This window comes from Anabrus simplex, chromosome 2 (genome assembly GCF_040414725.1).
Source record: "Anabrus simplex isolate iqAnaSimp1 chromosome 2, ASM4041472v1, whole genome shotgun sequence".
In the NCBI taxonomy this organism is placed as follows: Eukaryota; Metazoa; Arthropoda; class Insecta; order Orthoptera; family Tettigoniidae; genus Anabrus; species Anabrus simplex.
In genome coordinates this window covers 616,519,084-616,543,660 of record NC_090266.1, presented here as the reverse complement: position 1 = coordinate 616,543,660, position 24,577 = coordinate 616,519,084, and the positions used below count along the sequence as shown (strand labels likewise).

General features: G+C 40.2%; 1 protein-coding gene across 2 annotated transcripts in view; it reads right to left on the bottom strand.

The window, feature by feature from the left end:
* dop (microtubule-associated serine/threonine (MAST) protein kinase dop) overlaps window positions 1-24,577 on the bottom strand; it is a 578,024-nt gene that overhangs the window by 531,554 nt on the left and 21,893 nt on the right. For both annotated transcript variants that reach the window (XM_067141035.2, XM_068226223.1), the window contains exon 2: window positions 8,359-8,438. In XM_067141035.2, the coding sequence (XP_066997136.2) occupies window positions 8,359-8,438 (80 nt within the window). The remainder of the gene's footprint in view (window positions 1-8,358; window positions 8,439-24,577) is intronic.

Sequence of the window (24,577 nt, the reverse complement as noted above, 5' to 3'; positions counted from 1 at the left end):
AGAAGGAAGAAATTAGAGGGGACGAGAACATTGAAGCTCTATGGGCAAGAAATCTATATGGAAGAACATGTGTTACACTTAGATGTAATAGTAAACAAAGAGTAAACCTGGAATCCACACACAGAAAGAAACATAACCCAAGATATGAACCTACTGTATGCATGCAAGAGGGCAGTCGGGACAACATGGGGTCTAAAGCCGGCAATGGTAATGTGGATATACACAATGATCATTGGACCAATGATGACCTATGCAGTAATCATTTGGTGGATGAAAGTAAGTCAAGGAAACGTCAGTAGCAAATTAAATAGCATTCAGAGAATGGCATGCATAGCAATAACTGGGGCAATGAAAACTATGCCGACAGAAACCTTGAATAATCTATTAGACCTCCCTCCATTAAGTAACTTTATAGAGAGATAGGGTAGAATGAGTTTGTATCGATTGGAGGAAAATGGATGCTGGAAGGCTCAAAGACCCAATCTTGGTCACTAAAATTAACAGAGTAATAACAGGGGAAGTTTTACACATGCTAGCTGATTATATGATTCCAAAGTACATCTTTGAGAAACCATTTGAGACCCAGATAACTAAAAAGGAAGACTGGGACATTAACAGATGGAAAACTGATAGGGAAGATATTGTGTTGTGGACTGAGAAGGGAACAGGAGGAGGGATCAATGGGGAAAGACCTGAGAGATCAATCCAAATCAGCCTAGGCAGACACACTAGTTTTCCAAGCTGAAGTGATAGCCATAATTACATGCCTTCAGAAAAATCTCAAAATGAACTACAGAGATAAGAACATTTTCATATTTACAGATAGCCAAGCAGCCATTAACCTTTCAAGTGGTAATGACTGAATAAATCGTCATAGCTGCATGGCTTCTTAAGTGGCCAAGATGGAATATTCCGTCATCGCATTGTAAATGTCTTTCGGCAATGCGTTTGACGACTTATTCCGTCGTAAGATCCGAGATCGCTTTCCTTTGTGGCGTGTATGTAAGTTTCGAGCTTTGCTTACAGCATCACTCTCCTAAAACCGTATGGCCGGGCAAAATGCTTTCGTTCCGCGCCCAGCTGGCAGCCAGCCAGTACCGGCTTCCAGGCTGCTGAGAGTGGTAGATAATCCATTATGGTAGGTGCAAGCGGAGCTCGGAAACGTCTAAGAGAAGAAGAATGGTATGATGTGTTACACTGTGACAATTAGGAGAGTGATGCATCATTTGATAGCGAGACTAATGATGAATTGTCAGGAGATAGTGAGCTCGATGATGAAAAAGACTCAAGTGAATGTGACGGTAGCACTAGCGGTGATATTCAGCTCGGTGTATAGACCAAGGTAGGATCTGAACGGCCGTGATTTACATTTACGGCGCATCTGGGACTAAATGTACAAATTGAAGACGTGAATAATCCGCTAGAATATTTTCAATTACTTACCACTCCTGAATTAGCGGAACTAATATGCTCAACAGTTTTTAGAAAGCACACCGACCTTGAAACTATATTCGAGAGTGAATCAGTGGACTGACACGAATAAAGATGAAATTATTTTCTCTTGCAAGGCATTCATCAGTTGCCTGACAACAAGAGCTACTTTTCTCGTAGACAGATATTAGAAAACCCAATATTTTTGGAGTTGTTCTCTGAAAGAAGATTTCATCTCCCCAAATTCTTACACTTTGTTGATAACGAAGCATACGATGAAGCCACATGTGGTCCGAAGAAAGTTTACAAACTGAAACCTATTCTGGACCACTTGAATAGTAGATTCCAAAGTGTGTATACACCCGAAAGCGATGTGTCTGTAGATGAGTCTCTTATGTTGTGGAAGGGATGTTTGTCATGGAAAGTTTTCATACCGTCCAAGTGCTCAAGATTACGTATCAAATCATTTAAACTGTGTGAAGCTACGTCTGGTTACGTGTGGAACGTCTTGGTGTATATAGGAAAAGACACCCAATTTGATGACTCTCTGAAAAATGAACCATTTGGATTGAAAATTGTTTCCCATTGTTTTCCTCACTGAGACAGATTATCTTTCCTTGGCATTTGTACTGTAATCATCTTAATAGGTTGATAGTGAGACTTTGTTTTTTAAACCGGATGAAAATACCCGAACAATTGAAAGTATCTCACCGCAAGTTCCCGTTGCTTTCCTCAGTGAGCCAGGCGCCTTGCCCTTCATACTATGATCATTTTTGACAGCTTAATACATATTCTGTACTTTTTGAACCTGATAAAAATACTACACTAAACAAGAGTATCTCACTATGTGTTTACTTCCTAGTACCTTATGGAAAATGTGCCACTGTGTTAGTGGCTACTCAAAAGAAATGTACCACTTGAAAGTTTAAGGCACTTGAAGCTGTCCGAGTTACATCCAAAATTGTTTGGTACTGTCAGACACTTCTCCTGAAAATCTCAGAGTACAATGTTGTTAAAACAATATGGGTACCTGGGCATGCAGGCATAGAAGGTAATGAAAAAGCAGATAAACTGGCAAGAAAAGGGTCAGAAACACCTTTTGAGGGCCCGGAACCAGTATGTGGGATCTCTGATAGACAAGCCCACCTTTACATAGGTAAATGGGTACAAAAGAAACTAATGCAAAATTGGAAAAATGCTCCAGGATGTATGCTTGCAAAAGAACTAATACAGAGCCCAAACAAGAAGCATACTAAGGAACTGCTGGAACTCAGCAGAGAAAATATAAGATGGGTAATAGGACTGCTGACTGGACACTGCCATCTTAGAAAGCACCTACATAGAGAATTGGAGTAGTAAGGGACAATGTATGTAGGAAATGCAACAATGCGGAGGAATCAGCTAAACACATACTCTTAGAATGTGAGGCGCTGGGAAGAATTAGAATCTCCACACTGGGATTACCTGGTGAAGAGAGAAGAAAGATCCGAGAAGACCCAACAAGGAGGACCTGCAACTTTTTGAAGGGAGCAAGTATAACTAGGTGGGGATGAATGAAAACACATGGTAGCATAAGATCTTCAAGGTCAACGCTAAAAGGAACTTTTAAAGAGACCCCATGAATTAAGGAAGAAGAAGAGGAATAACAGGTAGGACTGTTCATCAGGAATATTATTGCACGCATCATAGTTTCTGTTTTTTTTTTTTTTGCTAGGGGCTTTACGTCGCGCCGATACAGATAGGTCTTATGGCGACGATGGGATAGGAAAGGCCTAGGAGTTGGAAGGAAGCGGCCGTGGCCTTAATTAAGGTACAGCCCCAGCATTTGCCTGGTGTGAAAATGGGAAACCACGGAAAACCATTTTCAGGGCTGCTGATAGTGGGATTCGAACCTACTATCTCCCGGATGCAAGCTCACAGCCGCGCGCCTCTACGCGCACGGCCAACTCGCCCGGTATATAGTTTCTGTTAGGCACGTAAATGAGTAAATTATGTGGATAGATTTAGCAGTTGGAGAAATTAGGACAAGAATTGTCTCAGTGTACCCACCATGTGAAGGTGCAGATGAGGATGAAGTCAACAAGGTTTATGAAGCATTGAGTGACATCATAGTCAGGGTCAACAGCAAAGAGAGGATAGTGCTAACGGGCGATTTCAATGCAACAGTTGGAAATTGAACTGAAGGATACGAAGAGGTGACTGTAAATGTGGGAGGGAAGATATGGAAGCTAATAAGAATGGGCTGATTTTGCGGGACTTGTGCAGTTACGAACCCGTTCTTCAACCATATGGCTATTCACTGATGCACATGGATGGGAGGGTAAGGGCAACAGATCAATTACAGACTTATAATCTACTTTGAATTCAGGAAATCTGTTAAGAATGTGAGGGTATTCTTGGGATTTTTTGATGATATGACACTATCTGATCTGAACTATGTATCTCTAGGAAGAACTGTGTGTAAAGATGGACAAAGAGAACAACTCAGTGGAATGATCAAGTGAGAGCAGCTTGTAAACGTGAAAAGAAGGCGTATCAGAAATGGCTCCAAACAAGGACTGATGCAGACAGGGAATTGTATCTAGAAGATAGAAACAGAGTAAAACAAACAGTTGTTGAATCCACGAACAAGTCGTGGGAAGATTATGGTAATACCTTGGAAAGGCTAGTTCAAGGAGCAGGGAAACCTTTCTGGACAGTAATAAAGAATCTTAGTAAGGGAGGGGAAAAGGAAATGAATAGTGTTTTGGGCAAATCAGGTGAACTCATAATAGATCCTAATGAATCACTGGAGAGGTGGAAGGAATATTTTGAAAATCTCAAGGTAAAAGGAAATCTTCCCAGTGACATCGTGGACAACCAGGCTCATGGGGAGGAGTACAATGATGTTGATGAAATTATGCTTGAGGAAGAGAAAAGGATGGTAAATTAACTCCATGTCATAAAGAAGCAGGAGTAGATGAAATTAGACCTGAAATACTGAAGTATAATGGGCACAGATGAAATGGCTTCACAGAGTAGTAAGATTAGTATGGAGTGTTACAAGGTATCTTCTGATTCGACAAAAGCAGTAATTGCACCCATCTATAAGCAACAGAACAGGATGGATTACAACAACTATCGAGGTATATCAATGATCAGTATATCAGGCAAGGTGTTCACTGGCATCTCGGAAGGGAGGGTGCGATCAGTGGTTGAGAAGAATTTCGATGAAAGCCAGTGTGGTTTCAGACCACAGCAGTGCTGTCAGAATTAATTTCCAGTAAGTGCCAGGCAACTGAATAATGCTACGAGAGGAATAGACAGTTATGTTTTGTAGATCTAGATAAGGCACATGACAGAGTACCAAGCTAAAAGATGTTCGACGTACTGGGGGACTATGGGATTATGGATAGATTATTAAAAGCAATCAAAGGCAATTATGATGACAATTGGGTTGCAGTGCGAATTGATGATAGAATGAGTTCTTTTTTCAAGTTATTTACAGGGGTTAGACAAGGCTGTAATCTTTCACCTTTCTTGTTCATAGCTAACATGAATCATCTACTGAATGGTATTATTAACGTATTGGCTTTACATTCCACTAACTACTTATTCAGTTTTCGAAGGCGTCAAGGTGCCAGAATTTTGTCCTGCAGGAGTTCTTTTACGTGCCAGCAAATCTTCAGACACGAAGCGGACGTATTTGAGCACCTTCAAATACCACCAGAATGAGCCAAGTCAAACCTGCCAAGTAGGGGTCAAAAGGCCAGCATCAACCATCTGAGTCACTCAGCCCGGCCTGATAGGTATTATGTAGCAGGGAGGGATTTAGTTCAGTAAAAAAGTAGTAAGCCATCTGGCCTATGCTGACGACTTGGGTCTTAATGGCAGACTGTGCCGAAAGCTTGCAGTCTAATATCTTCGAACTTGAAAATAGGTGCAATGAGTACGGTATGAAAATTAGCCTTCCTAAGACTGAATTTATGTCAGCACATAAGAAATCCAAGAGAACTGAATGTCAGTTTTCGGATAAAAAGCTGGATAATTTCTAGTATTTGGGATGTGTGTTCCCCCAGGATGGTAATATAGTAAGCGAGGTTGAATCAAGGTGCAGTAACGCTAATGCAGAGAGTTCGCAGTTGCGATTAACAATATTTTGTTAGAAGGAAATCAGCTCCCAGACGAATCTCTTTACATCAGTCTGTTTTCAGACCAGGTTTGCTTTATAAGAGTGAAAGCTGGGTGGACATGAGATATCTTATTCATAAGCCAGAAGTAACAGACATGATAGTAGCAAGAATGAATGTTGGTACAAACAGGTGGGAACAACGGCAGGAGGGTACTCAGAATGAGGAGATAAAGGCTAAGTTAAGAATGAACTCGATGGATGAAGCTCTATGCATAAACCAGCTATGGTGGTAAGATCATGGGAGCAAATGGAGGAGAACAGGTTACTAGATGAATAATAGACTTTGTTACGGAGGGTAAGAGGAGTACAGGGCAACCAAGACGACAATGTTTAGATGCAGTTTTTAGCAATTTAAAGGTAAGAAGATTTAGAACTAAATGAGGTCACAGAACTAGTTACAAGTAAAGGATTGTGGTGGCAATTAGTAAATTCACAGAAGCTTTCAGATTGAACACTAAAAGGCATAACAATGTATAATGGAGATGTATGCAGTAATAAAAAAGGGCATAATAATTATGGCAACATTGCACAGCGAATGAAGGACATACCTTTTAAGAATCATTCAGTACAGTTAGAGAGTCTGTGTTGTGTGCCATGTTTAATGAACAGTGCTATGAACTGGTGCATTCTTTATGTGAAGTGATTATGATTGCTTGTCTCAGGTAAGTAGCATTACTGATTGTACAACAAAAGTGCACACGAACATTTTAATGCATTAAATCTGTTAATAATAGATGAAAGAAATGTAAGAAATACCAATGCTATAACTTCCCATTAACTTGATCTGGGGGCAGGAGAAACGTGCTGGTACCATACGGTACCGCTTGTCCTTTGCAGTAGCATGTCATGTAGTTCTGTTGTTTCTTTATTTTTATATTAACAAGTGGAATATTACGAAAGCTAGGTTTCATACATGTACGAGTACGACCTGCACAGGTATTTATTACATATCTTAAGGCCTAGCATACAGTGTATTCAGAAATTCTTTCATAGTAACTAGTTAGTTTGTTTCGCTCTCTAGGGGCCTCAACTTAAGAGGCTGGAAATGAACAAAGATGTAACGAATATGTACACTGAGCCACTGGATGTGTCTGTTCATTCTGATAAAGACTCTGCAGGGGAGAATGAAGGGGGGCTTAGTAGGCAATCTTAGAGAAAGGCAGTTGCGCACAGTAACCAAAAGAGTTTTCAGCCACAAACATGATAAGCAGTGAGATGTTCCCCTTGAAGAGGATTTCCTGACAAGTAAAAGACCAAAATAAATGCCTTGAGTTCCCTTAACATAGAACAAAGATGATCTCCAGACTGAATCCTTACCATTCCACAAATCAGACTATTCCCCACTTCAGAACATCAGCAATTTAAATATTTCAGTACTCCTTGATAAGGAGTAAAATCCCACGAAAGGAAAAATACGTCAGTTGTTAAAGTTGACTCCACAGAACAGATCTGTGTAATGTGTAGAAGCCAACTTCCACTTTTTTTCTCATAACAGTAAACTACTGTAAAAGTAGCCCGATTTTATGAACTGTTGTAAATAATAGGGCACAAATATATCTTAAATTTTAACTGCTGATATTTTTCTGTAAGTACATTTTTAGGTTATTTTTCATCCAAATAAAAGATCTCGTGGGGTCACGTTCAATAATTATGCAACTTAAGCGTATTACCAAACTTCACAAAAATTTGCTCTCATAAGGGACGTGCAGTACCGTATGCTAACAGGCTATTATTTACAATCCATCGCACCAATTTATGTGAAAATAGCTTTTCCTCGCTTCCCATCAGTGAGTATCTTCAGATTTGATTAAATAAGCCAGTTAAGAGAAAAATAAAATCTCCATCCTTCCCAGGTTAAGGAGGAGGCATAGTGATGTGCTGTCCATGTAGATCATACAGAACATTTTAATGCAAGTGTAACAGGCTTTACTTGTTTCCAGAAACACTGACTATTCTTAGGAATTACGCATTTGGACTTGCTGATTGATTTAACAGTGTTTTGGTTATGTTTCAATGGGGTCAGATTTGAGTTTTTGAGTTCTAGAATATTGTTCTTTACAACGTATTCTCTTACTTTTTTAATGAGGTTTTCAGTGTGTACGTTGATTGTGCCTTTGCCTATTTTCTTGAAAGTTATTTTATGTTATTCTGCTTCCTCGTACTTATGTTTCACAGTAGTGAGTTCACTGTTCTGGTTGTTGTTTGTTATGGGTATGTGTTACGTGAGTTATGATTCTGCTGAATTCATGTATGGCATGATACACTCCTGTTATACAACTGTACTTGGATGAAAACTCCCTTATATATTCTGAGTTTGCTGCTGCTGCAATTTTTAATAGTTTCTTATGCCGCACTTTGAAGTGATCTCAATGAGTGCATGTAGGAGTTTTGCATTGATTTTGTCTTGCATAATTGTTTTATTCTATCCTTGATGTACAGTGTTCAGACTTTTCTTCCACGATCACTTTAACACAGTGGAGTAGTTTATGTGGATTCTGGTGATATGTTTTGTTGTCAAATGTTCTTGTAAGCTTGCTTTGCTGTAAACCAAGCGTTTAACTGCCTCCACAGGCCTTTGGGCTGAGCAGCGGTCGCTTGGTTAGCCAAGGTCCTTCAGAGCTGTGGCGCCATGGGTTTTGGTTTGGTTTAACCGTTTACTAACAAAACAAACACAACAAAACAACACATTCCCAGCTATTTCTTAGCCAAAAGAGGGAAAGAAATACTGTAAACACATTTAGCAATAGATTACTTACTATACTTGACGACAGAGAAGGTGCAGATTGTCCCAGAGCTGATCTCCGCATGTGCACCAAGTTACAACGCTCTTCTGTGCCTACAAAGAAATAAAAAAAAAGGTTTCTAAAGTTTAAGGTTAAACACGCTAGAATCTTATCTTCAGCTCCATTCTATTGGGGGAAACAATTAGTGGCAACATATGCAAATACACAAAACCACTTATTGTGGAACCATCATAACTCGACAGGCCTTTAATGTAAAACATTGCAACATCACTTGCCAGATGTGTGGAAGGTGCAGGATACCAGTAGCAGTGCTGCCTTTGTTGATGTCAGCGATGGAGCACTCTACTGCTTGAAGTATGATGCCTCGTTTATGGAAATGTTTTCCTTGGAATGGTTCCTGTAATTAGGGCAACAGAGTGGAGTCACAGGGATTCATATATGATGAATAAGGTCCATGCTCCAGGACCTACAATTTCTATCGTACCTACAATTCCCTCCCAAAAGCAGCACAGTCACAGAGGGCATTGCAGGATAACGAGCGGATATGTTTAGAAGCGGGGCCATGGCCATCCATCACCACCCCAGCCCAAACTAGTGAACTAGGAACCAGGGAAGGTGAAAGTGAAGCTGATAGTAGTATACAATGTACAGGGCGTTATACTGCTTCATGCATTTCCTCCAAACCATATAGCGAAAGCCACATAGTACCTCAGGCCTCCTGAACACCATCTTTGTACTTTACTGTGCAAAAAAAGGTCCCATTACAATGAAAGCCTGTAGAGGTACAGTGGCTCTACAATAATTGGTTTCATATATTTCCATATGTTCCCACTACCTTTTTTATTTTTTTTTATTTTATCCATACCTTGTATCAGGTCTAAATTCAGAAATCAAGATACTACTGTAAAAGAACCATATGGTTGTAATTTCAGTTCATTATGATGTAGACAATTATCGGAAAGCATCGTGTTCTTACAGCTCCAGATTCTCTTAGCCATCGCAGGGCTGTCAGTGACAATATGAGGTCTGAAATCTCGGAATAAACTGCCCTGTCAATCTGAGACCAAGATTTTGGAAATTAAATGGAGTAAGGTACATTCAATTATCTCCTACTTTTTTCTGACAAATGATATTTAAAAACAATTACTTAACATGCCTTCAATCTGAAAATTTGACAAGAGATATGACAATTTAAATTTTAAAGACAGAAAACATCATTAATCTAATATACCATCGCAAACGGTCATTTTAAACAAGACAGATAAACTTTCTTTACAGTTATCGCTAGGAACATGCAGAAAATTCTAGATCAGTTTTCTAAACCACTAAAAAGTTAAAACTATGTCCTTTTTTCATTTGAACATAGGATACATCTGACATAAAAAGCAGATGTGTATAGTATAGTGGTATAAAAGTTAGCCTGGTAGTTTCTCACCTAACTGCCCCAGAATAATTCCCAAACTCTGCCTATATAAGAGCAGCTTCTGAGAGACTAGAAAGCAGTGCACTCAGCTTCAAGTGACACAATTTTTTTTAAAATTGCAGTGTGTTAATATGCCATTCTCAACAATGCAAAAGAGGATTTCCACTATTCTTCACATGAATTAGAAATGTATCACTCCAATGGGAAACTGCAATGAAGAAGGATCAAGTCGATGTCTCTCAGACATTGGTTCAAGAAAGAAGTTCATGACCTGAGTACACGAGATAAAGAATCTTCCGGAAAGAGTGAGAAAATGATCTGGCACAAAGTGGTTTGAAAAGCAAAGTATTCTCCATCAAAATGTGGAAATTCAGAAAGGCAGAAAAGTGTTAACCGTGGTCCTATGAGGCCAAGAACCTGTATCAAATAAAAAATATTATACATTTATGCTAGAAGCTGTCCAGGAGTAGTTCCAATGTACAGCAGAGAGAATTAAAACCATATAATAACACTCCTAAGTGAAGATCTCCTCTAAACTTTACAATAAACTATTGAAATGTGGTGTTACAGAGGAATGCTGAAGATGAGATGAGGAGATCCGATCACTGAATCAAGAGGAGAACGATCTGGCAAAATTTGACCAGAAGAAATAGAAATAATAGGACACATCTTAAGACACCCAGAACTTGTTCAGTTTGTTTTTGAGACAATTGTAGGCAGTAAGAACAGAAAAGGTAGACCACGGTATGAAATGACAAGCAGATTAGAGTAGATGCAGGATGCAGTAGTTATGTAGAAATGAAGAGGTTAGCACAGGATAGAGTGGCATGGAGGGCTGCATGAAACAAGTCTATGGACTGATGACACAAACAACAGTAATAAACTTCTCAACGGTGAAGTCAGCCTAAACTCTCCCATAGAAATGATCATAAAGACCAAGGATAGCACCATTAAGAAGGGAGTTCATGAATATTTTGAATAGTGGAACAGTTGGACAAGGGTTATTCTTAGTGTTAGGAACAGAGCTGGAAGTTGTGCAGTTGATGCCTGCTCAAACGTCAGAGATAACACACACTGTAAGCTACTGCTGTGTACACCCTGGATTTAAAGAGCTGGCCTGCACATTGAAGGATGCCACTGCACACATACACGATTACCATTAGCAGTGAGGCAGAATCTGTTCTTGCCATCAAACACAAAATGCTACTGAAGATGGGTTGTACCTTTGTGAGGCATGAGAGGAAGTTTGGCTGGCGATGCACATCACCGTCCAGCTTCAAGCAAAGGACACCCATTAGTGATACTTTCTTTTATATGACCTGTGCTCTGTAATAGCTGCTGAAAGTCTGATAATGTAGGTATGCATGCGAATGTCTCTCCTTTCAGGAACATGATACATGAACACATACCCCTTTCATGATAAACCGCTTCAACATCAGTGCACGATTAGCATATCTGTTTCAACATGCTGCGTAATTCTCCAGTATGAACCTCTAGCCTTGTGAAAACTTACTACAACCCCCTATTATACCCCATTAACACATTGGAGACCATGTCTTAAGGTGGCATATGGGCAGGCAGAAGGTTTTTAAAAAATTGCAGAAAACAACAGGTAGATTGCAATTGTAACTCATTTATATCATGAAAAAATTAAAAGTGTCTATTATACAGATTAAAAAGTTGCATCACGATCTATTGAATACTTTTCATATTACACATTTTCCAACGGTATGCCTTTTGCAACAACAACAAAAAAATGACAACAAAGTCTTACACATAATGAGTGTGGAATAGTTTGAAGCATGCAGGGACACAAAGTGCTACAAAACACACTGGACACCACCAGCATGCCTCTTTTCTCGTTACTTTCCCATTTTCCACTTTCCTTTATCTGCACAGACTTTGCAAGTGCATCCAAATCGCCAGAAGTACCCAGCGAATGTGGATTATTCCCTGCCTTTGAATTATCATCGCTTGCGTCATTTCGTTCTAAAATAAAGAAAACTATATCACTAATTTATTTCTGAATAAATCTCCAGTCATATGAAGATCATGAAACATTAGCTAAATAAACTACAAAGTACAAAATCAAACTTAGGTAGAATATGATAGAAAAGGTTATAGATACCTTCATCACTAATATGAAGTTCGAAATCAGGGTCTAGATCTGAATCATCTACCTCTTCATCTGAACCACTGTCCTCAAAAATCTCTTCTAACATCTCTATAATCCCACTTTCATTCAATGATCCACTCATGATAGCAGAAAAAATTACAGTCTAAACACTTCGCAGGATGTAAACAAAACTGAAAGCATGTGCCTTCAGCAGCTGGAAGCATGGAGTGTAGAAGTGAACACGTGCAAAATGAAGCTGCTATAAGTTCGAGAAAACAACGACAGAGGCCACGAGCGCACGGTATAGTTGTTATAAAAGTTATACAAAGTGGTATATAGAGTTTCCGCCTCAATCTCGTTCTGGCTGTGTTGACAATGTAATAAATACGCGGGCCCGAATTAGCCTCAGGCTCAGTCAGTCTGCATTATTAGCCCACCCCCAAACACACTCGGACTCAGACTCCAATATGTTAACTGCAAAAACTATGAACACCTACAGTGTTCTCATCTGTTTACAGTCCGCCTCCGTAGCGTAACAGTTAGTGTTATTAGCTGTCGTCCTCGGGGGCCCGGGTTCGATTCCCGGCACTGCCAGGAATTTAAAACTGGCAGGAGGGCTGGCATGTGGTTGAAATGGTACATGCAGCTCACCTCCAATAAGGGTGTGCCTAAAAAGAGCTGCGCCACCTCGGGATGAGGACACGAGTTTGTCCGACTCGTTGGCTGAATGGTCAGCGTACTGGCCTACGGTTCAGAGGGTCCCGGGTTCGATCCCGACCGGGTCAGGGATTTTAACCTTCATTGGTTAATTCCAATGGCCCGGGGGCTGGGTGTTTGTGCTGTCCCCAACATCCCTGCAACTCACACACCACACGTAACACTATCCTCCACCACAATAAAACGCAGTTACCTACACATGGCAGATGCCGCCCACCCTCATCGGAGGGTCTGCCTTACAAGGGCTGCACTTGGCTAGAAATAGCCATACGAAATTAATTAATAATCTGTTTACAACAGTCAAATCTTTGTAAAATACGGACAAAATTTCTAGCTTGAAATTTACTCTGAAGGTGCCAAAAACAAAACTCTGCCACATTCATAAGCAGGCTTCATAACTACCTGAATTCCCTTATCTTCGCTTCACTACCAATGAACCCATTATATACTTTATTTAACGTTATCCTCAATGTGTTTTTGGATCTACAGCCCTATACTTTCCTCCTCGGGCTGATAACGACATCTTCATCCAAATAACATTTTGCCATCAGTTCCCCTCTCATATGTGTACAGGGAGGTCAACATGTACAGTCACTTAAGCAAAAATAAAATTTTAAAAGATGATCACATGGTACTGTGCGAGTTCCTCGCAGGTACACTTTTCTCAGTAATAACAACCTATAGATACAATGTTTATTGTGGGTATCCACAGGGTTTGTATCTACCTGGGAGGTGTATTACATTTTGATAATAATTAAAATTAAGCCTGATAAAATATTAAATGCGAGGAGCATAAAATACCATGTGATCATTATTTTTTTCAAGCAATTATACATACTTCTTTCTTTTTTAGACAGCTTGACTGATGGACTTATTAGCAGCTATTCATTCTTGGGAAACATCTGCTAACTCATTAAAATTTTTATTGCTATCTTTCTGCTCACCTCAGTGGCAAAGTAGATTATTTGTTGCTCTACTGTTCCCAAGATATCTGGTTTGATCCTGTCAGATGCCGGTGGCATTTGAGGGTGTGATCTGATCCGCCCATTTCAAAAGCTATTTTCTTCAATGATTTTTCTTCACTTTCTCCCTGCAACAGTTGCAGCCCATGTTTCACTTCAATACAATGCTGTGCTCTATGAAGATGTCTTTGCAGGAATTACTTTTAACAAAAGCTTTACTCACTTTGGACAGTCAACATTTTCTTTCTCCTTGCTTTCACCATCCTCGTTTTATTTTACTCTGTAATTAGCCATATTACCTTCTTCCCTAAATACTTCATTCCCTAGTATGATATTTCTTACATTTGATTTACAGTAACTTAATTTTGTTGTACAATTTACTTTTATTAACTTGCCTTCCTCCTCCAGATCCTTGTTCAGATTGAGATTTTAAAATATAATTGTCGATACTTGCATTTTTAATTTTCTCTCCGTGAGTGATAATTCCTATTCCAAGTTTCTCTGATTTCTCCTACCACCTGTTCTAGACACTCATTCAACAAAAACTCAGCTCATCATCACCTTGCCCATGGCTTCATCAAGAATAAGAAATGTACTATTCTGAATTTTGCAATATGTCCCATGTTAATACATCGGGTGGTCCACCGGCCCCTTGCGATCCAGTTTTATGCATCCCTTCACATTTACTACAATTCTGAAAGACACTGGTCCCTCTCCCTAAACCAGGGTAGTATAACGAGATGAGTGTTTACGGGCTAGAGGAATCATGAGCACCACTATTAATTCATTATGGGTACCTCGAATGAACCCGTAAAACAAGTACAGATACGCAGAACACGTACTTTAAAACAAGAGGTGGACAGACAGACTGGGAGCACGGTACTGCATAGGCTGGGAAGTAGGCGCCGTAAGTCAAGTGTCGAGTAGCTCACATGGCAAGCGGGCAGGGAGATATGTGATACTGGACAATGCTCGAGGTAGGAGGTTCGAATCCCACATAAATATATTTTTTTTAACAGCCAGTTGCCTTGGATGTGGTAAGGTTGCATACTTGATAGATTCCAAGGACTGATTAGTTTATTTGACCCTGTAAAAGGCCGTATGTATCATTGCATTGGGTATGGTGCTGGGTTGGATGAGGATGTGGAGATAATGGTCTGTGGCCAGTATAGGCTGGGAAGTGGGCGCCGTAGGTCAAGTGTCACAGTAGCTCACGTGACTAGCGTGCGATAGGATCATTTGAAATTCGATAATTCAAAATCCATTAATACAAAACGCCGCCTAATTCGAAGAATTTGTCATTCCCGGAAACACAAGGTACAGTTTTGCATGTTATTAAAATTGTTTAATTCGAAATACGGATAATTCGTAATTCGAACAACATCATCGGTCCCATTACTGATATTCAGCTTTTAATTCGAAATTGTCCTTCAATTTGTTAAAAATAATACTTTATGGTGTAATTTTAATTAAAAATGATCTGCGTAATGATAGAATGTCTTCCAGAACATGCAGGTTTATCTTTCCGAACCTTGACTCTGGTGTGCCTACAGCGTGCTTCAGAGTTGCCAAGCTCTAGTGAAATCATAGTTCTTTTGTATTCTTGTAGTTACACATTTTACTTTAAGTTTTAGTGTGCAGTTATAAACTTCAAAGTTATTATATTTTATTAATACTGCATGTTAGTTTATTGTCACAGTATTTTAGTTTAGGGCACGTGTTCCTTTCTTGTGTTGCGAGATGGCTATGCGTCAATATTCTTCCAAAACAGTGAGCGCGGAAATGAAAATTATAAGGCAGGTCGACAAAGGACAAAAAATGAAATCTGAAATACCTACAGACTTTGGAATTCCTAGTCCATGCTTTCAACGTTTTAAAAAAATCGTGAGAGTACAGAAGCTCAAGAAATGCAGGGTGTAAATACAGCAAAGCGATTGCACATTCGAGGAGCTAAACACACTGATTTGGAAGTACAATTGATCGAGTGATTTCGGCATGTTCTGGCGAACAATATCCCTGGTGATGGTGAGATTATTACGGGGGAGGCAAATGAACTGGTGCTAAAGATGGGGCTTGAGTTTCAGTGTTCAAACGGGTGGCTTCGGCGTTTCAAGGAACGGCACAATATCATGTGGCAGGCAGTGTGCGTAGAACAGAATCAGTGAACACTAGTGATGCAGACAGTTGGCGAGAAAGCGTGGTTCACATAATCAATTCATATGCACCGAACAATATCTTCAATGCTGATGAGTCTGAATTGTTTTTAATACCAAGCCCAAACTTACTTATGGTTTTAAAAGACAGAAGTGCCATGGCGGGAAATCTTACAAGGATAGGGTCACAGTCCTTCTGTGTTGCATTGTGGACAGAAGCGAGGGACTTCCTCCCATCGTCGTAGGCAAGTTCGAGAAGCTACGATGTTTTGAGGGCATCAGGCACTTCCCGTGCAAATACAAGTCTTCTAAAACTTCCTGGATGACAGGCAAAATTTTTGAGGATTGCTTGGTATGCCTTGAGCGCAAAATGGCATGCCAGGACAAAAAAATACTTCTGTTGTTGGATCAGTGCACTGCACATAAACATAATTCAATTTTTAAACATGTGCGTCTTCTTTTTCTGCCGGCCAACACTATGAGCTACTTGCAGCCCATAGATCAAGGTATAACTTAATCCGTGAAACATGCCTACAGAAAGCGACTGGTGCGTTACTTTCTCCATGATGCTGCTAGAAATATTCCGGTGGGAGAAATACGCAAGTGGAATGTGATTGATGCAATGCGGAGTGTGACAATTGCCTGGGACGGTGTTTCTTCATCGATAATCAAGAACTGCTTCATCAAGTGTGGTTTTGGTTGGTTAAATGAAGTAGAAGACGACAATGAAGATGAATGGGAGAGTCACAGCAAAAGTCCGATATCGGTATAACTTTCTCAAAAGTTACTTATTAGTCTTGATATTTGAGTTAAATATAAGTCTGGGTTTTTAAAGTCTGTTTTGTTTGTGTCATGTGTCTCCAATTTGGATAGTCTTATTGGCTCGCCTGTGGAAGTGCTTTATACTGTACTTAAGTACGTTATAACCTATTTGCTTAAATTGCATTGTGCGTATACAGTAGATTACACTTTGTCATTGAATCATGTTTTGTTTTTCCCGGGTGTGAGGGTAAGTCTGACAGTGTATGGCGTTATCCAAGGGAATTATTTCAATAAATGCACCTTGTTGGATACATTTTGGAAATATAATTTTTTCCACGGCCTTTGAAAGGTTTAACTGTGAATCAACGTCACTGCATGCATTAAAGGATCTTAGATTATTTTTTGGTGCAGCAGGGGTTGGCATTTCTGAATTTCGAGTTAGCGGCGATTAATTCAAAATCACGTAATTCGAAGTCCGATTTTAGTGACCCAACGACTTTGAATTAACAAGGTTTTACTGTATATTGTTTTAAGCCAGTTGCCTGGGATGTGGCAAGGTTGTATACTTAATACTGGTATTTTTCACAGACTGATTTGTTTATTTGGCCCTGAAAAGGGCCCCTGGTATGGAGCTGGGTTGATAGAAGCTAGGAAACATGCGACAGCATTTTATTATCCATGTTGTTTAACGCAGCACCTGCTCGAATTGACGACCTCCGTGGTCGATACAGAAGTTCGCGCGATGTTGTAAGTACCATATGGCCCGTTGCAACAGCTCTGGCAAAACGGACTGGCATGCCTTGGTGGTGAGCTGGCTAAGGTGACAAGGACTGGCCGGCTCCTGTACATACACCAGTTGTTTTACATGGCCCCACACAAAAAATCCACGGGGCATAAGATCGGGAGATCTGGAGGGCCAGGGGATAGGTCCTCCCCTTCCTACCCATTTATCAAGAAATGCCACATGGAATGGTTCCGGACGACCACCACTGCATGTGGTGGAGCTCCGTCCTGTTGAAACCATATCCTGCAGCAGCCAAGGAGTGGCACGTTCCAAAAACGGTGGTAGTTCATCTTGGAGAAACCACAGATAGCGATGGCTGATCAGATGGCCCTCAAAGAAATGGGGACTGATGAGGTGATCACCCATGATTCCACACCATACATTCACGCCCTACTGTACCTGAAAAGCTGTCCGTCGCACCCAATGGGGATTATCCACACTCCAGTAATGCATATTATGGCAATTAACAGTTCCATTGTTGTGGAATCGTGCTTCGTCTGTAAATAAGAGAGTCGCTAGAAAAGCAGGATCAGTGTCCACATGCTGTAGGATCCACTGACAAAACGCCATCCGGGCATCAAAATCATAACCATGGAGCTCCAGGTGCAAGTGCAGATGGTAGGGGTATAACTAGTGTTATGCAATATCCGCATAACAGATGCTCGGCTGATGTTCGTCTCCTGTGCAATGGCCCGTGTGCTAGTATGAGGGTTACGCCAGATAGCGTCAAACATAACCTCTTCACTGTCAACAGACTTCACGGGATGATCTCGAACAGGCCGTGTCCTTCCCACGGATTCAGTATCCCACAGGCGCCTTTCCACACTCCGAAATGTCATGCCCCTCGGTTGTTGTCTATCCGGATAGCCTTCTTGGTACAGGCATTGTGCCTGGTATGCATTGTATCCAGCTTCTCCATTGATAAGTAACATATCCACATACTAGTTGCAGGAATACAACCGGAAGCATTGAATAAACTTTGTGTTGTAAATTGCTTCTAAGGAGGGGAATTCGCACAGCTACATACATACCTGCCATCGCATGTTATCCTTCCAATGGGGCATACTTTGCCCTACGGAGCTTGGAACATGTACGACGTAGCTAACTGGCCACAGACTATCTCCTCATCCTCGTCCAACCCAGCACCATACCCAATGCAACGATACATACGGTCTTTTACAGGGTCAAATAAACAAATCAGTCCTTGGAATCTATCAAGTATGCAACCTTACCACATCCCAGGCAACTGGCTGTTAAAAAAAATATTTATGTGGAATTCGAACCTCCTATCTTGAGCACTGTCGATTATCACATATCTTCCCACCCGCTTGCCATGTGAGCTACTGCGACAGCTGACCTACGGCACCCACTTCCCAGCTTATACAGTACTGTGCTCCTGGTCTGTGCGTCCACCGCCTGTTTTAAAGCAAGTGTTCTGAGTATCTGTACTCATTTCACAGGTTTATTCAAGGTTCCAATAATGAATTAATAGTGGTGCTCACGACTCCTGCTGTCTTCTAGTCCGTAAACACACATCTCATTATATTACCCCGGTTTAGGGAGATGGACCGATGTCTTTCAAAATTGTAGTAAATGTGAAGGGATGCATAAAACTGGATCTCAATGGGCTGATGGACCATCCGGTATATCAGTTCCTGCGTGTTCCTTTGGAGAACATCCCTCAGCTCTTTCTAGAAGATGCTGATAAAGCAATAAAATGTACATTGAAGGAAATATTACCTCTTCTTACCAATACTCCAGATTCAATGATTCACGCCGATAAACGATATAAAGGTCCTGGAGTGTTTCAAGCAAGAAGGGAGGCTGAATTTCAGCATATAAATATCTGTAATATATTGCAATTGTCAAGAAACCAATACATTGAAGCCATGAGGAACTTGCAGAAGAAATTAGCAACTGCACGAGTAAGCTTAATGTGGATCCTGGTAACATCAGCATTAGAAATTGGGATGGTACGTACTATACCAAGAAAATTAGAATTGTACTTGAGATCAGGAATTCAGGAAGTGGTATCAGCGACAAAGTAAAGGGCAGGGAGTTTGCCTTTATAAAGAGTTCACTCCTTGTAACCGTTGTATAAGAATGGAGGGATGCTCTGAAAATGGCATGCAACACTGCACCTGTAAGAGTCATACCAGGAAGATCCCATCACGATACCCACTGCAAATGTGGCGAGATCAAAAGATTAGCTCACATCTTGGATTTCTGTTCTCCTGGTGAAATTCTTAGCAACACCCGCCACAATACCATCAAGGTCAACTACTGCGCAGTCCCTCTGAAGCAAAGGCTTTCAAGTACACGAAGAGGTTCATCGTCTTGCAACAAACAGCACCCTAGGAGAACTGATATGATCGCCATTAACGGTACAGCCTAGACCCAACAATAAGATACAAGTCGCATCCAACTCAACCAGCCGAAGTTGATTATGAAAAGAAACATGTATTTGTCTAGTGCCATATGACACAGAAAAAGACCAGCTACAGGATATTCAGGTGATGGTGGTTATGATTGATGCCAGGGAGTGAATCCTCAAAAAGGTGGTGGAAATCACGAGTTTTCGGGATCAGCACCGATGAACTCGTGGACTGGGAGCTAAAAGCTCTCCGGTGGTCTATCGTCATGTTGAGACATCATTTATATTTGTCAGAATAAGATCAACTGGCCTCAAGTCCGAATCATACTTATACTTTAAGTTTTGAAGGAATTATTTCTCAAGATGTTCTTATAACTTTTTAAATATTTAAAATGTTTTTGTAGTTTTTAACTTCACTAATTGGTTTTTAGAATTGTTTAAAATTTGAAGATCTATTTTTGCAATGGTTTTTAATTTTTCTGGTTCTTTACAAACTATTAATTTTTAAATCCGTATTCACTGTATTGTGCATTCTTTGTCTTCGAGCAGCTTCTAGGTGGGGGAAGAATTTATAATAAACAATAAACAAATGGGGAGTATAAGCTGCAAACCTGTCTCATTCCATTCTTGGTAGTTACAACATCACTTTCACAAACCTTGATTACCATCAATATGATGTCCGACTCATTGGCTGAATGGTCAGCGTATTGGCCGTCGGTTCAGGCGGTTCCGGGTTTGATTCCCGGCTGAGTTGGTGATTTTAACCTCCTTTGGTTAATTCAAATGCCCCGGGGCCTGGGTGTTTGTGCTGTTTTCAACATCCCTGCAACTCACACACCACACATAACACTATCCTCCACCACAATAACATGCCGTTGCCTACACATGGCAGATGCCGCCCACCCTCATCGGAGGGTCTGCCTTACAAGGGTTGCACTCTACTAGAAATAGCCACACGAAATTAATATCAATATGATTACATACTTTTACAATTTGCACATAGGTTTTATTTCGGTGTAGTCGATTTCAATTACCTTCAGAATCTCAAAAGAGCTTTATACAGATCACATTACAATTTTCCAGATTTACATATGCCATATGCATGAGTGCTCTTCTTTACTCGGTTCACTATGATCAAGTTTAGTCAGTATCGCTTCCAGTCTTCTGATATTTCTTCGGTAGACAAACTGATCTTCTCATTCGATTTCAACTTTTCTTTCCATTCATATGTACATACTTCAAGTTAGAAAATTACACATGTAAGACAGGCCTACTAAACTATTTGTGGAAAAGTTCTCATACATGTCAGCACTTGCATTCTAAATCATAAATTAGATAACTTTAATTTTAAAATCAATGTTACTTATCCTATACCATACATCTTGTGTGCTAAACTGAATAATTTTGTAATTCATATGAGGTATCCCCAACTCCAGGTGCTTTGTACTTACAACCTTCAGTGCTCAACCAAATTCTCACTTCCAACTGGGTCTCCCATTTCATAAATATAAACAGCTTTTATTCTTTCCAGTATGTTATGATCTAGTTCTTTTCCTTAATACCGTTAGTCTGTGTTACTGTAATGACTTCATCCCCTAGACGTGGTTTCCCATCTGATCTAATATTCATGCACAAACTCTGAAAAGTTAAGCTTTATAGTCATACATGTAGCATGCTTGTTCCTAGTAATCAAGAAATCTTCAAATTCCTGTTCTGTTATTCTCACTTTTCTATACCCCTCATATTTAATAGCCAAATTCTTGTTTTCATTCCTTACATTCATGCGTTCATCTTCATTATACAGTTGTGTGCTCAGGCAACTGACAGCCCTCTGGAAACTCCCCTTCAGTATTTCTTGCAAGGGATAAGTGGGTGGGAAGCTACCGGCCTGAGGGAACCTCATGTCCTCAGCCTCTATTGTGCTTTACATCTGGTGTCTATGTGGATTTTCTGGAAGGCAAATGTAGAACTTTCCTATTCCGGCCACACCCCAAAGACACTAGAACTTCATTACTACATATATAAAAGCAGGCTCACCGCAAACAAGTAGTGTTGAGTAGTAAGTAGTGTTGGTCGTAGTTGAGTTGTGTTGTCTTGTCGAGTGATATGTGTTGAGTGGTTCAGTGTGTGGAGCAGTCACTTGAGTTGCTTGTGCGAGTTATCGGCCTTGTCTGGATTCAAGCCATGTGTACAGCAATCGGGCATTGTGATAGTGACCTGTCTAAAGCATTTGATAGGGTGGATCATGGGAGATTACTGGCAAAAATGAATGCAATCAGACTAGACAAAAGAGTGACTGAATGGGTTGCTATATTTCAAGAAAATAGATCTCAGAGAATTAGAGTAGGCGAAGCTTTATCTGACCCGGTAATAATTAAGAGGGGAATTCCTCAAGGCAGTATTATTGGTCCTTTATGTTTTCTTATATAGCCTATATAAATGATATGAGTAAAGTGTTATCAGAGATAAGGCTTTTTGCAGATGACGTTATTCTGTATAGGGTAATAAATGTTTGCAAACATTTTTAAACAAGTTTTAATTGTGTAAATTGTCATTTAAGAATTTACAACAATATCCCATATTTTTATAATACTCACATTTCTCTATGTAACATTTTGACTAAAGCAATCAGGATCCTGATCTTTACCTTTTAAGCATGTGAGTACGGCTGATGATGCCCATATAATGGGCGAAACATGTCCCGTCAAATTAGTATAACAAGATGTAAATCTTAATTTTAAGAACCCAACTCTACTGAATAGGGTGATCCTAATAAACTTTTGTAACATTTTTTAAACTAATGTACATTTTCAATACGGACCAATCATGAAATTATAACATGTAAGTGGTATATTCTGAGCTATCAATGGAGAGATGTCGTGGAATGACATTAGTCGACGAATAAGTTTGAGTGGTGTCTTTAAAAGTAGGAAAGAACACAGTATGAAGATAAAGTTGGAATTCAAGAGGACAAATTGGGGCAAATATTCGTTTATAGGAAGGGGAGTTAGGGATTGGAATAACTTACCAAGGGAGGTGTTCAATAAATATCCAATTTCTTTGAAATCATTTAAGAAAAGGCAAGGAAAACAACAGATAGGGAATCTGACTCCTGGGCAACTGTCCTAAATGCAGATCAGTATTGACTGCTTGAATGATTGAAAAGGAGTGTGCCATTGGGAGCATTACGGAACATATGTGTACAGTGAATGCACACACATATAAATCATTTGGTTTTGCTCTTGTGGTAATTTACTGCATGCTAATTGTGACCAGACGCCACATGAAATTGGACGCTCAGTTAAATATGCTCTTGGAGATGAAGAAAATGGCAGAAAGTCAGAAGATGATGAAGAAGATGGAAGGAGGCCAGAAGAAAGTAAGAGAATTCCATGAGATCATGGAGAAGATGATGGAAGGAGGCCAGATGATGATCACAATAGAGAGCCATAATATGATGGAGGTGAAGGTGGAAGTTCAGAAAGCAGTGTAAGACAGACAGAGAAAGATTGAGGAGGGTATCCATGAGATAACACATACTCTCCCCACAAATGGTCCTTTTCAGGACCAAAGCTGACAGTTGTATCAGTTAATATAGAAGGCATAACATCAAACAAGGAAACCCTGTTACAACAACTCTGCCAAATACACAAGTGTGACGTTCTCTGTGTTCAAGAAACTCACAGAAGTAGCGACCAAAGACGACCAAGAGTATTAGGAATGCGTTTGGTAGCCGAGAGTCCACATGAAAACTATGGTAGTGCTATATTCACAAGGCCAGAGCTGAACGTAATATCTACCTTATTTACAGACAACAATAATATATAAATCTTAACAGTGGAGCTATCGAACTGCATCATAACATCTGTCTATAAACCACCGAACGTTCCATTCCACTTTACTGATTCAGCTGTAAGGCACGAGAAGAAGGTTCGTGTCATCGTGGGCGATTTCAATAGCTATAGCTGCTTATGGGGATATAGAGAAGACTATGAAGATGGCGAAGCTGTGATTACGTGGTCAGAATCGAGTCAACTGTCCTTAATACATGACAGTAAACTTCCCGCTTCTTTCAACAGTCGTCGGTGGAGACGTGGATACAACCCAGATCTCATTTTTGTCAGCGATGCTATAGCATAGCAGTGTGTGAAGTCTGTCTGCGAACCTATACCCAACACACAACACAGACCCATTATGTGCCAAGTTTTCTCAGCAATTCATCCACAATCTGTGCCATTCAGAAGGCAGTACAACTTTAAGAAAGCTGATTGGTTGAAGTACACAAAGCGCTTAGATGAAATGGTAGCAGACATCGAACCTGTTCCAGAGGTATATGATGTGTTCATCGATGCCGTGCAAGTATGTTCTCACACGTCAATCCCAGGAAGCTGTAGGTCTCAGTACATACTGGGTCTAGACGCCAGTACAGTAGATAAATTAAATGAGTACGTACTGATCTATGAAGAAAATCCTTTCAGTGAGGACACAATTCAGGCTGGTCAACAACTAATCCAGTCCATGGGTGAAATAAAGAGAGAACATTGGGTTAAGTTGATGGAAGAACTAGATATGGCAAGAAACAGCAGAGAAGCTTGGAAGCTACTTAGACGTCTGAACAATGACCCCACGAAAAGTCCTCTACATAGCAACATTACTTCTAACCAGATAGCTCATCAACTCCTAATAAATGGTAAAACAGATAAGCGAAAAAGACCACCAAAACTTCAAAGAAATATCGAACAAGAAATATCCAGTCTGTCCAATCCCTTCACTATGAACGAGCTGGAAAACGCCATAAAAATGAGCAAAACTGGCAAGGCAGCCGGTCTAGATGACATGCGCATGGAGCAGATACACCACTTTGGGAATGCTACCAAACAATGGATCCTACAGCTTTTTAATAATTGTTTGGAACGCTGTCAAATTCCTAAAATCTGGAG